The sequence below is a fragment of the Lynx canadensis genome, chromosome A1 (assembly GCF_007474595.2).
Source record: "Lynx canadensis isolate LIC74 chromosome A1, mLynCan4.pri.v2, whole genome shotgun sequence".
Classification (NCBI taxonomy): Eukaryota; Metazoa; Chordata; class Mammalia; order Carnivora; family Felidae; genus Lynx; species Lynx canadensis.
In genome coordinates this window covers 49738217-49756672 of record NC_044303.2, presented here as the reverse complement: position 1 = coordinate 49756672, position 18456 = coordinate 49738217, and the positions used below count along the sequence as shown (strand labels likewise).

The 18456-nt window shown below is 35.2% G+C and overlaps 1 protein-coding gene across 6 annotated transcripts in view; it reads left to right on the top strand.

Moving 5' to 3' along the window:
• TBC1D4 (TBC1 domain family member 4) overlaps positions 1–18456 on the top strand; it is a 189582-nt gene that overhangs the window by 151766 nt on the left and 19360 nt on the right. For 4 of the 6 annotated variants that reach the window (XM_030312002.1, XM_030311991.1, XM_030312018.1 and 1 more), the window contains exons 10-14: positions 673–899; positions 2428–2592; positions 13006–13163; positions 15139–15351; positions 18076–18234. In XM_030312002.1, the coding sequence (XP_030167862.1) occupies positions 673–899; positions 2428–2592; positions 13006–13163; positions 15139–15351; positions 18076–18234 (922 nt within the window). The other 2 variants (XM_030312011.1, XM_030312038.1) reach the window with 2 other exon arrangements.

Below are 18456 nucleotides of genomic sequence, written 5' to 3'. Positions count from 1 at the left end.
CCTGTTTTGGAAAGTATAAACAGCATACCTGTCTAAATTGAAAGATTTATGATGTCCACCCATGCAATAGGAGAGGCATTCCGGCATAGCTCGCTTTTCATTCATTTCCTGTTTTTCATGTTTTTTAAAAAAATTTTACCTCAGGGAACTTGTCATTGGATAGAAATATCCACAGTGAATGAAGATACTGAACAGGCTTTATTTTATTTTCCTGAAGGCTTTGCTATGAAACTTGGATACTCAGGCATCACGATATTGTTTTGACAGTACAGGAAGCATGCAGGCGATATGTCACGGAAATCAGTAGATATGTAAATCCAGACTCCGCCCTTTTTTGGTCATGATCCCTTTTCATCTTTCTGGCAACAATGAGAAAAGTACAGCAGCTATAGCATTTTACCACAAAGTGTTAGGAGAAAGAATACTTTTTCTTATCATTCCTTTCTCTTTCTGCCTATCTTGACGGATGCTGTGTTACAGCTGCTTATCTGAAGAAATGGGTTGTGGTGATACTGATTAGCCTTCAGCATGGATTGAGTGAAAGAAAAAAAAAAAGTTTTGTCATGACTCAGGAGGAAGAAGAGGCTCCCTGTCACTTTTGAGCTGTGTGTTGAAGCAGGTCTGCCATGATCCATGTAGGAAAGAAAGACCTCACTTCTGCTTGCTTTGCAGGACTATTCACCGGGAGACTCTCCACCAGGGACACCACCAGCCTCCCCACTGTCCTCAGCTTGGCAGACATTCCCTGAAGAGGATTCTGACTCCCCACAGTTTCGAAGACGGGCACACACGTTCAGCCACCCACCTTCAAGCACAAAGAGAAAGCTGAATTTACAGGACGGGAGAGCTCACGGTGTTCGCTCCCCTCTTCTGAGGCAGAGCTCCAGCGAACAGTGCAGGTGAGTCCAACACTCTTTCTGGAAAGTGAAATGAAATTCTCCTGTCACCTGTTACGGTCACTGTGCAGTTAAGATTTGTTGTGACTTCATGCTGCCAACAGTTCGCTTTTAGAAAGACCAGAAAAATAAATTGAATTGTAAAAAACTTCAGTTACTAAAAGAAACAAGGCAGGATTTAAGGTACACTCCAAGAGAAGAGTTAAAGCATTTTGGACAGAAACAGTTTTTTTGTTTTTTGTTTTTTCCCAGAAAAATGGAGAATACAAGATATTACACACTTATTTTGTCTGAAAAACTTGGTGACAACACATTTTACTCAGTGTTTTCTTGAGGACCACTCTACTGAAACATAATCAGCAAATTTGAAAATAATGTACATAGAAGTAGAACTTCCTGTTAGCCTATAAAAAAATACAAGGGTTAAAAAAATCACCTAAGCTATCTTCCTACATGACATAAAATTTGGCTACACTTTATAATAAATTAAAGCCAAAAATGAAAGTTATTAAAAATTTTATCTAGAATAAAGTGATATCTGTAAAGAAGAATACATATATAATAATTGATAGGAGTGTCCATTAGAAATTATCTTATATGGTATTTAAAAAATAATTCAACAAAATTGTTTGGCATTTGGTAATATATAATAAAGGAGGTAAACTCAGAATTGTAGAGTGCTTTCACATCTTCCTGTGTAGCACATGTCAGAATTTAAATCCTAGAATTAATTTTGTTTCTCTAGTTTGCCTGTGAGTCTGATATAGGAAACAGAGTCTGATAGTGATCCCAGTTGGGGAAAAACAAAACAACAACCCAGAACTCTAAGTAAAAGGAATTTTTATATTAGTTGTTATCAGAGTTATCAGCATTAAGTTTAAGGATACTGTTTTATCTTCAGTGTTGTTTTTTGACTGATTTGATACTTAAAAATAAGGTAGATACTTAGGATATATGAAAATAAAGTAGAGTAATAGAGTTAATTTTTCTCAGATTTTCTTTTCTAAAAAAGATTTACAATTCATGTGTATATCAAGATTTTTTAAAAAATGACTGCTTCATTTATATTTACACAAGGCACGAAGTCTCTTTTTTCCGGGAAAAATTATCAAGAATTTAAAAGATTATTTTAGACTTAAAATAGTTAAGTCTTTGAACTACTGATAATCATTTACAGGAACTTGTTTCCTGTAATTATTTCTGCTTTCCTACTTTTTTTTCCCTTGAAGTATCTTTTGCACATAAAAATAAACTCTGTTTGTCCTAAAACTGTTAAGAATGTTTTAGAGACAAACACGTATGGTTGGACATGCTGCACAGGTGAGGAATTCAGTTTCTGAGGAGTGAGCAAGGTCATGGTCATCTCAACAGACAACTGCATGTTTCCTTTTTTCCATAGAAGATCCAGCCCTGAGCTTTGAAAGGCAAGATTGAATTAATAGCAAGAACCTGTTTATATGCTTTTTCATAGTGAATGAAGATTTTGCCAAAATATAAATTAAGACAAATTTGCTGTGTTTTCTGTACTCAGCATTCTTCCATCAGTTCGGCGCATGCCCAAGGAGAGTAATTCTTCCTCCAGTCTTCCAAGTCTTCACACTTCCTTCTCTGCCCCTTCCTTCACTGCCCCCTCTTTCCTGAAAAGCTTTTACCAGAATTCAGGTAGACTGTCCCCACAGTATGAAAATGAAATCAGGTGAGATCAGTGTCCTCTGTTTGCAAAGCAAAATTTTCTGCAGTGATATGCTGATATGTTACTAAAAAGTGGCTCATTAATTTTGGAGTGACATTTATGCATCCATATGTTGTGCTTGTTCTAATCCATTTCTAATATAGTGGCTTCAATTCCAATGAATTTTATCAAGAAAACTTTTAAAACCAGTGTTTCAAAGCCTTTAATAACACGATCATCTAACTTTTTGAATTGTATCTTTTTGTACTGTGTATTTCTTTGCTGTACGCTCCAGAGTCTAAGCTTTGTACTGTTTGCAACAAGACCTGGTGCTAATACATACTAAGCAAATCTCCTCCGATTGTGCTTTTTCTTCTTAGCCTCTTTGGACATATGATACGGAATCCATAAGCCAACTGTACTAATGTGATAGATAAATATATCTTTAGTTTTTAAGTATGTAGAATATTTCCTAGGCATTTCTTTGATTTTTCTATGACATAGATTTACTTCTCTAAAACTCAGTGTAAAATACATAATGGGTACAGGATCATGTTGATGTCAACTCTTTTAGATAGCATGAAGGATTTCTTGAGTCTTGTAGTTATTGGATTTTGTTTTGTTCTCAGTATTGAAAATGTATAGCTTTTAAAATATTTGTGCTTTTAAGTACACAAAATTAGATGTAGTGATTTTTGGAGAATTGCCTTTTTAAAAAATTTAAAATTATGACATCTTACTGATTATTCAAATTATTAGTGGGATAACGGTAGCCTTCGAAAAGTGTTGAGTTAGCTTGGGAATTCTTCTAAAGGGATTGTTGCTGGCTTAGAAGTTTGTGATATTCATTCCAGTCTTCGGTGTAGCTTGCTTGACTCATTCTTTTTTTTCCTGCTGTATAGTATTCCATTTAATACACTACAGTTTATCCACTGTCTTGCTGATAGACTTGGGTTGTTCCTAGTCATTTGATATTTGACAATTCTTGCAGTCAAGGAGAGGAATACCTGTTGTAACCAGCCTGTGTGTCACTAAGATTTTCTTTTTGACCCCATTTCTTTTAGACTAAGGAAATCCCAAAAGTTAGCATTTAACTAGGTAACCTTCAGCAACTGGTTAAATTAGACTAATTTTTGAATGATCTCTGAGTATCTTTTGTCTATGTGTGCCGATTATCTTCACTCTAAGAAAGATAATTAATACTGGATTTAAAAAATTTTGAATCTGAACTTCCTCTGAATTAGTACAAAGTCATGTTCATACATTGAGTTTCTAGTGAAGAAAATGAATGAAGAACTGATTTTAAAGGGCTTTTCGAGGGGGCACTTGGCTGACTCACTTGATAGAGCATTCAACTCTTAAATCTTGGGGTTGGGAGTTTGAGTCCCACTTTGGGGGTAGAGATTACTTAAAAAATAAATATAAAAAAGTAAATAAGGGATTTTTCAGGGACAACCTTATAGGAGAAGATTGAAAAGAAATTAGCTACAAAAAACAGTGTAGTATATATGGAATATGCCATGAATTGAGAGAACCAAGAATGTACACATGTAAAAATATCAGTTTGCCTTATGTCTATAGTACTACCTATTAATAAGAGTACAGCACTTTGAATGAAACATACTGGCAGTTCCTTATTGTTATGTTAGTTAAAGTGAGCATCTGGGCAATCCTAGTTTTCTTCTGGAAACAGAACCCTGCCCAAAAGTGACAATTAGGAAAAATCATTGAGAAGGTCAAAGGTTAGCTGTGAACAGAATGCAGAACGCCAAAACAGTGGCTTTTTTTTTTTTTTAGATTATTTATATTGTAGTGTGTTACATATCTGTCTTCAGTAGTTTTGCTTAAGTGTGTGCATTATTCTTGCTCAAAGCTTCCTAGTCCTCTGTATCTCATTCTAAAGAAGGATATTAAAGTCAGAGGGTAAGTGTATTTAGTTTTGCATTGAAAATTTTCACTTTTTGTAGCTATCTTACTTGAAGTGATATATTTAAACATATGGAGAACTTTTAAATTTGTAGGATCATTAAAAATAATCCCGTTTTCTGTACTTTGTAATATTTTCTTGGCTCTAAGAATAGCGAAAAAAATCAGAGAGCACTTTCTTGTACATTTTTCTGTACTTTCTGTACAGTTTTTTTTTGTTTGTTTGTTTGTTTTTTGGTAATTTGACCAGCATAGACCCAGCAGGCCAAAAAGAAACTTAAAATTTTTATTTTTATAGAAAAGTATAACAATCAGGGCTGCCTGGGTGGCCCAGTCAGTTAAGTGTCTGACTCCTGATTTCAGCTCAGGTCATGATCTCACAATTAGTGAGTTTGAGCCCCGAGTCAGGCTTTGTTCTGTGTCAGCTCAGAGCCTGCTTGGCATTCTCTCTCTCCACCCCTCCCCAACTCGTGTGTGCACTCTCTCTTTCTCTCTCTTTCTCTTTCGCTCTCTCAAAATAAATAAACTTAAAAAAAAAAAAAAGGCAAGTACCCCAGCCCTGAGCATACAGCGCAGTGGATTGTCACGGAGTGAATGCTCCCATGTCACCACCTCTCAATAAATGGAATGCTATCAGTACTCTCACGGTTCTTCTCCTCTTCCCACCCAATCACTTTCCTTCCCCCTGATCACTCATACCATTGTTCATATTTGCCTGGTTTTGAACTCTATATAAATGGAATGGTACAGCATACATTCTTTTACTCTGGCTTCTTTCATTGCACATTACTTTATGAGATTCATCCCCATTTTATGTGTAGTTCAGGTCATTTATTTTTTATTGCTGTATAGTATTCCACTTAATATGTGGGTTGTTTCTAGTTTTGGGTCATTAAAAGAGTGCTATCCTGGATATTATTAGTTGTCCTGGATATTAGCATATCTGTCCATTATTGAGGACTATGTACACAGTAGTAAAATTGTTGGACAAAATTCACTATTAATAGGTTTATTTCAACTAGTAAGTCACTTAGACATAAATTACTAGTTACAATCTGGGACAGGGTTTTTTTTCAATTTGTATTTTGAAATAATTTCAGAGTTAAAGAAAATTTGGAAAAATAATATGGAGAACTCCTGAAAACCTTTTATCCAGATTCATCATTTTTTTAAAATTTCCACATTTTCTTTATCATTCCTTCTGTTTATTCACATATTATATGTATATGTGTACACACACACATGCATATATGTATACTTTAATATGTATTTCCTAAGAATGAGGATATTCAAGAGCATGGTTTTAATTCAGTGATTTCTGAATCTACATTTCTCATCACGCCTTTCAGAGAGAACATGAAGCACACACAATTACTGTAATATCTGCAACTATTCAGAATATTGAGAGGAATGAGGTTCAGAATACTATGAATTACAATTTTCTTTTCACTTGAGTACCTCGCATCTTATTAGTTGTATAGAGTGAATCTCTAAATATGCACAGTCAAATAAGGTACAGAGTATGTTAGCATATAGGCTAATATATACTACTTCTTAAAAAGCCTATTAAATTGAAAATTTGAAACTCAGATTAGACATCCTTCTCTAGGACCTCTATTCTGAATTATTAAAAACATGTCAGGTTACTGTTTTTAAGTAGGCTGAGAAAAAGGAATCAAGATATTTTTAATATGGTTTATTGATTAGTAGGTTTATCTGCACAGCCTTGAAATGATAAAGGAAAGGGAATAAGCATATGTTTTGTTTTGCCTTGAATTAGTTTTTTAAAAATTTAATGTCATTTCATTGTTTAGTAGCTGAACCATAAATGTGATGATATAGTACATTTATATAATATTTATCAAATATGATACATCCTTTCTATCAATAGGCATCTTTGTCACTCCTTATAATTTTTTCTCAGCATTTAAGCCTTTAACCAAGAAAACATTTATATTGAAGTTAATTGGTCAAAAGTAAAATGATAGTCATTACTTCTATTCACTTATAAGACTTTTCAGTGAGAAAATAAGATTTTTGCTGAAGTACTTTGTAGTACAATTTTGGTTCCACATAGTTCTCTTGTGTTCACTGATAAAAATAGTATTATCATTCACAATTCACTATTGAAATAACTTCATGCTTTATTGATGACTAATGGAAATGCCTTTTATTCTAAAATCCTGATTTTGGTCATATATCTCTCTCTGTATGCTAATGTCATTCCTTCTTTTCCTGTTGGACTAGACAGGACACTGCTTCAGAATCAAGGTGATTAGAGGTCTAAATATGTTCTTATAAAAATTCATAAATTCTTCCACCTGAATATCACTGTCAGTTAAAAAACAGTTTTGGCTGTCTCCTGAATGCATGCCAATATTCTGGTGCTATGGGGTTCTGTCGTAGGGAAAATGTGATGCCTGGTGTAATCAAAGATCACAAATAATCATATAAAATGTTGATTGCAAACAGAAATCCTGTTTCTACTCTATTCCGTGCTGACAATTCCTTAGTACTGTGCCGTGGCCTTCAAGCAAAGCCTGATTTTAATTTTGAATTAATAGACATGAATTTGCTCATTCGGAGGTATGTATGTACATATAAGGAGTTTATTTCAAGAAGATGCAGAAATGAGCATCCTAAAAGAAACAAGGTCATAAAATTTAATCTAGTTTTCACCCAAAGAGGATTGTTAATCTGTTTCTATTCACCTTAATTCTTGATAAGTTGGTTACTTTGAGACACTGCTGAGGCCTGTCAAACCTCCCACTGGTCTGGACACAGGAAAACACCTACTTCCTTATTATGGAAGTCTGACCACATCTGTAGTGATATCTCTTCCTCTCAACTCGCATGCTTTTTGTGGTAAACATCCAAAATTATTGCTGTACAACTTAACTGGAAATAATTATTCTTGGCTTTGTTTTAGGTTCTATACTTAGTTTGTATCAGGAATCCCGTGAAAAACAGACATGCCCATCTTTCTGTTTGGAGCCACTAACATTTGGATTTCTTTCTAGCTACAGTGAAGACACAGTGTTAAAGATTGGACTAGAATGAAAAAAAAGGAGAAAAGAGAGGAGAAAAAAGGAAACCATTTTGGACACATTGATAAGATAAAAAATGACTTTTTGTTTGAGACTTGTAATTGATTGACACTTTTTAATGGTTGGGTGTAAGACTCTTACCTACTTTTAAAAGCCTAATGGAAGTGTTAGTTTTACTGTGTGTCCTTCTAGGTTCTACAGTCATAAAAACAGGTCTGTTTATTACCTTAGAGATTATTTGGCCTGGACTTTCCTTATTTTACATATGGTTAGATTGAGCCCTAGGGATGTTTTATATCTTGTTTAGTATTATTTCCTTAATCTTAGGTTTTAGGGATGTGAGTAAGCAAATGAGCTAGCCACCCAGAGATACTTTAAATTCCAGTGTAAAGGACTTAATCTTTTAAAAATGTATATTCAAAGTAGAGCTTAGGAAATAAAACTCCTTGTTTTTCTCATTCTTTCTTTTTGTTTTACACATTGTTCCACTGATTAATCTATCTCCGACTCATAGCTCACATGCTATATATTGCTTTCCACTAGAATAGTTCAATATCAGTTTTATTTAATTAGTATAGATTTTCCAAAGAATGATAGGATTGTACCTAGTTGAAAGTCAGGACTTACATAAACTATTAGTGTACCTGATGCAGTTATGTGTAAATTATACTTTGGATCCTGTGGGAAAAGCTTAAGTTTCATCACTATGTTGTTCCACGAGTCTTTCCTGAGGCATTTACAAAGAGAACACTTTTTCAGATTTCTGTGAAATAGGTGCTATATCACATTAATCAAGTCTTGTTTCTATCTTGAATTGTAAAACATTGTGATTTAGATATAGCTTTAATCAGTATTAGTCATTTATTTGGCCTTTATGATGCTACTCGTTTTAGATGGGTGCCCAGGGGCTGGAGGATGAGGGGCAGTTTGCTGCTAAGCAGAAAAACACCTTTTGGGTTTTTTTTTTGTTTTTGTTTTTTAGTTTTATTTTGTTAACATACACTGCAATATTGGTTTCAGGAGTATAATTCAGTGATTCAGCATTTATATACAACACCCAGTGCTCATTACAAGTGCCCTTCTTAATACTCATCACCCAACTACCTCCCTCCATCAACCCTCAATTTGTTCTCTATAGCGAAGAGTCTCCTGTGGTTTGTTTCCCTCTCTCCTCACCCCCCCCCCCCCGCCCTGCCCCTTACCCTGTATTCACTTTTGTTGTTTCTTAAATTCCACATATTAGCTTTGTGAACAATGTATCTATGCTGCCTGGTGGTGGGGGTGGGGGGAGGTGGAATAAAACATGACTGCAACCTTAACATTGAGTCCCTATGAGTGATCACTAAAACACCTCCATTTTTTACAACATCCAGCAAAATAATTGTTACTAAAGCAGACAAGTATCCATTAAAAATTCTGTGTTAACACAAGAAATATAATGTTAATTTAAAAAGTCAGGGTGGTAAAGTTTCAAACTGCTTGGCCAAAGATGTATTAAAAAGTTATCTTGGAGCTTTGTGGGAGCATTCATATCATACCCATAGCTTTGGATTTGATGCTGTGTCCAGAAGGACTTGGAAGTGCCTCCCAGCCTACAGAATATGATAGAATATTTTCTCTTCTTATAAAGCTCTCATTTGTGCCTTTTGGATTGTGGTTCTTAATTAACTGGTGACTGGTAATAGGAAATATATATAGAATACACCAATATAAAAATAATTGGGAATTCACCACATTGTATTTCCTTCCTAGTTATTTGTTTTTTAATTTCATAAATTTTCAGTAGAGGTAATTCTGGCACAAAATACTTTTCCTGAATATGTCACTTTGGAAGCAATTTTATAATATACATATCGACATTCCAAAATGCAAAAGAAGGAGGGAAAAGACCATGGAAAAATAAGGAAATGGTTCTGATTTGTTTTATCATTTAAAAAAATGTAAAGATAATACAATATATGTATAGTCCACCATATTAATGTGTTTTGTTTTTGATCCTTCCATTTAAAGAAATAGTTGCATTTTGGAATGGAGTTCTTTCAAAAGCAAAGAAGAAGTGAGACATGTACATAAGTGAACACTTAGTACTTTGAAGTTATTTCTCTGCTGAAATAAATGACTTTGTGCCATTAAAAAGTGGAAAGAGGAATACTGACCATAAGACTTAAAGCCAGTTAGAGACTGATTTTTTTTTTTTCTGATTTTTTTTTTTTTTTTTACACATGGCACTGGGGATACTGACAGGTTTAGTTTTATGGTCCAGTAGTGCTTTGTCTGAACTAAGGAGGAGAGGATTTACATTGGCATGATGAAGTGTAGTGCCTTTGTTGGGATCCTGGACCACTTGGATTTGAATTCTGACTTCTCCATTTATTATCTGTGGAACTGTGGGCAAGTTGCTTAGACTTTTTCAACCCAGAGAAAGTTTTCTCACTAAAAGTGGAAATAGAAATAACACCTACCCCATAAGGTTGCTGTGAGGATAAAATGAGTTCCTACTTGTAAAATGCTAAATATTAGGACAATGCAGTTACCACCGTAGGAATATCAGATTGCTGACCAATGGTAGGTAAATCAAAGGGCAAGCTGTGGGAAGTTGCATATATGCACTGACTGCTGGAGCCCTTATCTGGACTCAGACTTCTGGGTACATGGCTTCTGGAATGAAATGAAGCAGGGCAGCCTTTTCCTTATCTCAGCCACCAACCAGCTTTTTTAGGATGTCCTTTTTTAGTACCAAGATAAAGGGGTCAGTGGTCTGTTATGTAAGTGCTTTTCAGTATATTATTATCTTATATTCTGACTGCTAATTTTTGGCTTATCAATTCTGACCATTCAATTCCAGACATAGGAAGAAAATGTGTCACTTGGCAATTTATTTAGATTATAGGATATAAAATTTTAGATGTTATGAAACTTTCAAATTTGTAGCAGGCTAATGTGAGGGTACTTTATAGACCTGTTTTATAATCTAATCCCCCAAAAGCACATATTTTAGAGACAATAATGAAATTGTTAGGAGTACTTTAAGTTTTATTTTTAGTACTATCTAGACATTCAACATGTCATTGACGGCGAATTGAAACTTGATTTAAAAAAATTTTTTTAATGTTTATTTATTTTTGAGAGAGAGGGACAGAGACAGAGCATGAGCAGGGGAGGGGCAGAGAGAGAGTGAGACACAGAATCCGAAGCAGGCTCTGTACTGTCAGCCCACCGCAGGGCTTGAACCCACGGACTGTGAGTTCATGACCTGAGTTAAAGTTGGATGCCTAACTGACTGAGCCACCTGTGTGCCCCAAGTCTGATTTTTAAAAGATAGTTTAATTCCACCATCAAAATATAAAAGTTTCAGAATCCTTCGGGTTAGTTTATTGTAGTTTTGTTTGTCAGAGCTGCTAAATAGTCAAGAGGAATTATTGAACACTTAACCCCATGAAGCATTGAAATAGATACTTTACAGAAGTCTTTCACTTAGTTTTCTAGGCTTAAATTATAAATTTTGATGCCTTTATGCAGGACAGGAATAGCACTTACTCGGAAAAACAATGCCTTACGCTGTTTACTAACACTGCTGCTGTTGTCAGTACCTACCAGTGCCATCAACAGCTCGGTCTGTACTTTCGGGAAACAGAGCTGTTAGAGCTTTTTGCCAAAAAGGACGTAAAAGTCATGCTACCAACATAGGTTTTAAAAAGGTGTTCTTTTAGTTATTCTTGGCATGTTAGCCTAGCCCATATGATTTTTTTGTCCATTTCATTTAACCTTCTGAGTTAATGTTTGCTATTATTTGCCAGTTATTATACCAGAAGCTAGAAATACGTCCATTAACTGGGCATTTAGCAAATAACTGCTCGTGAGATAGTGTTACCAAAGTGAAGATACAGAGTACTTCAAGAGTGTTTATTAGGATATAACTATTATTTGCAGAACATTTGAATCATAGTTTCTAAAAGGGAAATACTTGAGTTAATACTTTCCAAAGCAGAAGTAAAGGTGAACATATTTATTCAGTCTTACAGGGAGTTTTGAACCATGGACACATATTAGGGTTGTAATTTTATCTAACGAAGGGGGTTTGACTGTATTGAGATATATGTGTTGTTGCTTTCTGAAGTATGCTAATCTATCACACTGCCAACTGTGCAACAGCTGAAGGCATGTCTTTTTCTTAACCTTAGTTTAGCTAATCTAGAAGTAATCATTCCAGGAAGATAGGTCAAGATTAGAGATAACGGAATTACCTGATGACCATGGGTACATAAATAAAAATATGATAAGCAGGTGCTGAATTGCTCTCTTCTTGGTGGCCTCAGTACCACTGAGGCAGGTGGTGAATTTTCTAGCTACATTTCCTTTCTGACTTAAGCATTGACTCTTTTGGACTCCATTAAAAGTCCTGGATCTTCACTTGTTGGTATCACTAGCCATAAATACTGTTACCTTCATCATTTTTTCTGGAAAGCCCAGAGACTTTGAAATGTACTGTTGCCACCACTAACAGTAGCAATTATTGCATGGCATTCCAGCTGCTAAAGTGATTCGTCTCAGAAGTGAGTTTGAGTCAGGATGACCTTTTATTGCAGATAGGCCTAGCATGACTTAGAATGTTCTTTCCTAGGAAATGAAAGTTTTAGAGCAGACCCACATTTCCACATGTTCGTTTCACAAAGCACTAATGTATAAAGCTGTCACATGCTCAAAGCCCCCTCCCTGCCTCCAAAATTGGGGAAGGTGATTATGGGGTCAAATGATTGAAATAGATTAGGGCATATCTATATATTACTTCACTCTTCGGAAAGTCATAGTGCATACCAGTATATTACAGTCTCTGTGAAATCCTCCTGTAGAGAGATGTTGAATATTTTTTATCTTAACCTAGCCAGTCTTATTGATCACAGTTCTTTTCTTAATATATTACCTAATAATAATCCCAAGGTTAAGCATTCCTCCTTTTTTCGGGTTACTTTCTGCCATGATCCACATATTGGTGGCTAGCAACTTGTAGACCGATCTCGACAGTCACAGGCAATAAGAAGCTATCTTTATCAGTCTATTCTGTAAGAGTATAAGGAAAGCTCTTTTTGAACCTCTTACAGAACATTTACATTGTTTAGAATGCACTTTTTAATTTTTTAGTAAAGCACGAGTTCATTACTTAAGCAGCCTCTGTGCCTCTGTATACGTTCATCTTTTCCTCGGGTTAGGACTTGAAATGGTTGGCTACTATGGAATGAGTAGAAACAGGTGAACTCCTCATGCCTGGGCTGTGGCTTGGATTGCATTTTCCCCAGGCTGCTGTGGCCTGGATGACCAGTGTGCCTAGTGATGCATCGCTCTTTGTTGCCTGAGGCTTGTGCTTGCCCATGGCAGGACTTGTGAATGGCTTGTGCTACCGTGTGGTTGTGAAGAACCGTGCTGTGCATTTCTCCTTACAAGTTACATATTTATTTGCTTTCCACAGTGATGGAGAGGGGAGAAAAAGGACCTCGTCTACTTGCAGCAATGAGTCCCTAAACGCTGGAGGAACTCCCGTCACCCCTCGTCGAATCTCCTGGAGGCAGCGCATTTTCCTCAGGGTTGCTTCTCCCATGAACAAATCTCCCTCAGCAATGCAGCAGGGTCTGTGTGGTACACACTAAAGAATTACTCCTTACCGGTATCATAAACTAGGGAATGGAATGCAGTGCTTTGGGTACAAAGAGATTTGAGTGATTTCAGTGGAGAAATAACTTCTGTTTCCATATATGACATGGTGGTGAACTTCTCAGCTATCGTTAGAACGTAGTAGACATTCAGTAAATGCTTGATGAGTGAATGAGTGAACTCCCCAAACTGGGCACTAAGATACTGCTAGAAAAGCATAGATTTTTTTTTTTATTATTAGAAAAGTAACCTACTCCTTTACAAGGGTCACTCATAAAGTGACATCAAAATGTTGAATGATTAAGAAATGGATACAGAGACAGTAGACAAATATCAACCAAAAGATATGAGACCTGTTAGAAATTAAAGCAAAGACATCCAAAGGGGCAAAGTAAATTATAACAATAAACAGAGATACAAAAATGATGATCAATTATGCCAACATGCGTAATTATATAGCCTTGAAAGTTAGAAAATAGAAGTTCACAGAATGTTGGGAAGAAATACATCAGTAGCTCTCATGGGAGATTTTAACATATTTTTCTCTAAAAATTAAATACAAGGAGGGTATATATAGTTAATATTTGAGAAATATAATTTAACAAGCTTGATCTAATATTTATACAGAACATTGCTCCCCCATAGGCAAAGTTCATTCATTTTTTAGTGTACATGGAACATTCCAAAAAATTGTGTACTTGGCCACAAAGGCATTATTTTAATGAAACAATCACATAATCTCTGATTACAGTGCAAAAAAAAAAAAAAAGGAATCAAGAATTAGAAGACAACTAAAATGTTTCATGTGTTTGGAAACTGAAAACTACTAGAAACTAGAAGGAAGAAAATATGTTCAGAGCCCTACACATCAACATTGAGTTGTATTTAAAGGGCATTTTTAAAATCAGGAAAGACAAAACTCAAATATACCTAAGTATTTAATTCAAGAAGTTAGAAAAGGAGCTCTTGAGTAAAATTTTTAAAAATTATTTATTAAGGAAATAAATAATAAGGGTAAGGGCAGAGGTCAGTTAGTAAAGAAAAAGAAATAAGAAACTGACATTACTAGAGAAAAATTAACTCTGCCTAGGGTGGCCAGAGAAAGCTTCACAGGAATGTTGGATATTTACATTTAAACTCATTGCTGGGAGAAGCATGTTTCAGGAAGTGAAACTAGCAAAACTCTGACATCATCGGAGAGAACTTTGCAGGTTAGGGAATCGTGAGAAATTCAGCATGACAGGAGCAGAGGATGGGAGATGGAAACACAGGTTGGGAAGTTTACACGAGGCAGGAGTCTGAAGCTGTCCATATGCTGTTTGCAGTAGTTTGGACTTTGTGCTTTGGGGCATAAGCAACTGTTGAAATATTTTAAGAGACATAGTCATGTTTGTTAATAGGAAACTAATTGGCAAAGGTGCAAAGAATGGCCTGGAACAGAGGGAGAGAGCGAGCTCCAGGAATTGGGTAAGAGAATGTTGCAGGAGCGAGCAGAGGTGCTGAGCCAAGACAGGCCCCACGTTGTTCAGCTGCTCTTCTCTTGACTGTGTCTGATGGTAGATGGAGACCTTAGGAGATCACTATTACCTACTCACGTAACCTTTTTGTTTTGCACAATCAGAGAATGTACAAAGATAAATTGCAGAAGTGTTGGGCTCTGGGGATTGCCAGTTCATCTTAGAGCACCTATCTTATAGGTCATTGTGTGCAGAAAGAAGAAGTAGAGAAATTACATGTGCTTTCATTTCAACTCGAGAGGGAAATCTGGCAGGGGAATTTAGTTTAGTGAATTTACTTAAGCTGTTAGTTCCAGAAATGCAGTTACTGGGAAAGTGGCCTTGTGAAAAGCTTTAAAGGTGGAAGATAGGATGAGAGAACATCAATTCTAGAGAAAGCTTCCGTAGTCTGGGTTACTGCTTAGGAATGCCTCTCACTGTTTTCTTCTCTGCAGATGGACTGGACAGGAACGAGCTGCTGCCACTGTCCCCTCTTGCTCCAACCATGGAGGAGGAACCCCTGGTTATATTCATGTCTGGTGAAGATGATGACCCGGAGAAGGCTGAAGAAAGAAAGAAGTCAGAAGAACTGAGGAGTTTGTGGAGAAAAGCAATACATCAACAAATCTTGTTGCTTCGAATGGAGAAAGAAAACCAGAAACTTGAAGGTTAGCCATTCAATCAGGGCTAAATGATATGATGCTATCATTGAAAGCTTTAGGTTAAAACCACCCCCGTCTTCCCCACACTCAGTCAAGGAGTATAAGTGCACTTTGACTAGGATTTTACTGATTATAATTGTTTCATTTTATTTTGTGAGGTTGCAATGACATGGGAATGTGCAGCTTAAAATATTTGCATTTTTGTTTAATAGCTAAAACATCAGACACCTTTAGAGTGTATTTGGGTAACAGAAAATGTACATAGTGTGGCATCCATATATTTGATGTGACTGAAAGTCTAATATTATTGTGCATTACTTAAAAAAAAACCCTTAAACATGAAAAATATTTCAAAAATTCTTTTTGAAATTGATTTTCACCTTTTAGGCTAATTGCATTTATAATAAGGGAAATGTGCCTATTTCAAATAAATTCTATTTGTATTGTACCCAGTTCAACTATCTAATTACCTGTTATCAAATCAAAGTTCCTAATTTTTGTTATTGCTTTATATACTTTCTACTTAAAAAATCATATTCAAATCATTAAATTTATAATTGGATAATTTACAATAGCTTCTGTGGTATTACTGGTGCTTTATTGCTTAGTTTATGAACAAGTGTTTTAGAATGTGTTTTCCAGACTTCGAAAGAATGATGTTATTTACCTCCTTATGAACCACACATAAGGAGATGTGCAGACGGGACCAAAACTCAAAAAATGTATTAATGTTACTATGTTTGGCAGTGCACTTAACCTAAAAGGGCCTTGTTTTTCACATGTGTAAAATGAACGATTTAGCTTAAGTGGGTCCTTTGATTTACAAGATTATAGGAAAATGTACAATTTAGGTTTTTCTGTGGCTTGCTTTTATTGTGTTGTCTTCCAAAATGCTTTTTTAAGAACAGGTATTCACATTTCTATGCTCATCACCTATCTTAAGATTCCTCTTACTACACCTAATACTCAATTCTGTTTTTAAATTGAACAATATTTAGTTTGCAAGGGAGTAATTTTCTTTATTGCTGTTTTCTTGGCAGACTGGAAGTACGTAAAGTTTTAAATATCCTAGGAAGTAAATCTTTTTTTTTCTTTAAAATTAAAAACCCAATTGATTGTTATTGGTACAGCTTTTAAAAGGTACAAACTTTTAAAAGTTTGATGTGATAAATGGTATGCCCACCCGGGCTTTTATAGATTTTGATGGAAATTCAATTCATATTCAGGATAAGAGAGGAGGTGACATTTAGCAGATATGGTCAGAAACCTTTATGAGTTCTTTTTTTTCTGCATTTAAGTAACAGAGACAAAAAATAGTTGAGCTTATTAAAATTCTAGTCAATGGATAATTATTTATTGATGGTTCTTTATTTTTTGCCTAGTTAACCAGGTGAGGGCAGATGTTGACTGTTCTTAATCAGCATTTTATCCTCAGGCCCTGAAGCTGGCACATAGCTCTTGATTATTCTCTTAAATGAATAAAGATCTAGAGAACGTTGCAGGGGGGAGAAAAGGAAATATGCTTTTGTTCATTATAAAAAAATAATTAGTAAAGTAACATATAGGGTTATATTAATTATTAGCTTTAATGAACCCACTTCTTCAAAAAAATTTGATTACCATAGAGAAATATAAAGCAAGTATTGAGAAGCAAAGCTCCTCTCTGTGAGTTTAGTGGTATCCAAGAGGTAGGCCATCTAGTGGTATCCAGGAGTATTTTCATAGTGAAAGTTTGGTTATATCTGGACTTTCAGTAGAAACTTTTACTCTTTATTTGAATAACCATATTATAAGATATTTAAATTCTTTGGAATGGTTTTAAACACACTAAGTAAAGCGTAATACTCATTCTGCTGTTGTTTTTGTGCTGTCGAGGACTTTGGATGCATGACAAAGATTTGTGTTGCAGAAGGTAAGGGGTTGAGCACTGTGAGCTTGAATGAGTACACATTAATCTGTGAGACTCCTGTTCAATGTGATCCTAATGAAAGAGAAAAAAAAATAGCTAAATGTTTTTTCTTCCTTTACTCTTTTGGAATCAAGTATTCAAGATAAAGAACACATCAAGTTAGTAGTTGCTTTTATAGGCCTTTCTTTAATGAGCTCTGGGCTTATATTTTAGACCATCAAACAAGAGAGAATTCTGTACTATTTTTAAAAACAGAAGTAGTGTTAATTTCAATAAAATGAATTTTTTTCTTTAAGAAAAAAATGAACACAGAGGCACATGACTTAACATTTTTAAAAGAAGTATTGGTAACTCTGGGAATAATTATAAAAATGTATTGGGTTACCATGGTCAGTATTTCTCTAATCAAGGTTAGCACGAGGTATTGTTTTCTCATATAGGTCATATATAAAATATCATTGGTGTTGAAAATGATGCAAGTTGTCACATCTGAGGCTATCACATTTGTCAAAAAAAATTGAAACTTACAGCGTAGGGAACATGCTTAGTTTTTTATGCTTAGTAGAGCTCCCATCTGTAAGATACAGAGTAAAACCTCCTTAGAAAGTTATTCCTGATACTTTTTTATGTGATATGACTCCGTTTGGGAACCTTTCATGTATATATTCATTCCTCACTTTTTTTAAGTTTACTTTGTGACTACCTGTTAGTGGTTGATTCCTAAAAATCATTTGGTATGATTTTACAAATACAACAAAATGTTTAAAATTCTGTGTTCTAGGAACATATCAGTTTTACATAAATTCTTTTGTTTTTCTTAGCAAGCAGAGATGAACTCCAGTCCAGAAAAGTTAAACTGGACTATGAAGAAGTTGGTGTATGTCAGAAGGAGGTCTTACTAACCTGGGATAAGAAGTTGTTGAACTGCAGAGCTAAAATCAGAAGCGATATGGAAGACATTCATATTTGTCTTAAAGAAGGTATTCTGGATTGCCTTTTTCATTTGAGTAATATTGACACACAATGTTACATTAGTTTCAGGTGGATCATCGTTAATCATCTTTTTTAGAGAAAATCTTTAGAGATTTTTTGATTGTGTAGCTCAGGCATAATTTTGTCCTTGTGCTTTGCCTATAAAAAAAGGGAAGTAATTTGCTTTTGACTGCAGTCAGTGACTTTGTTGGGAAGAAAACAGTGCTAAT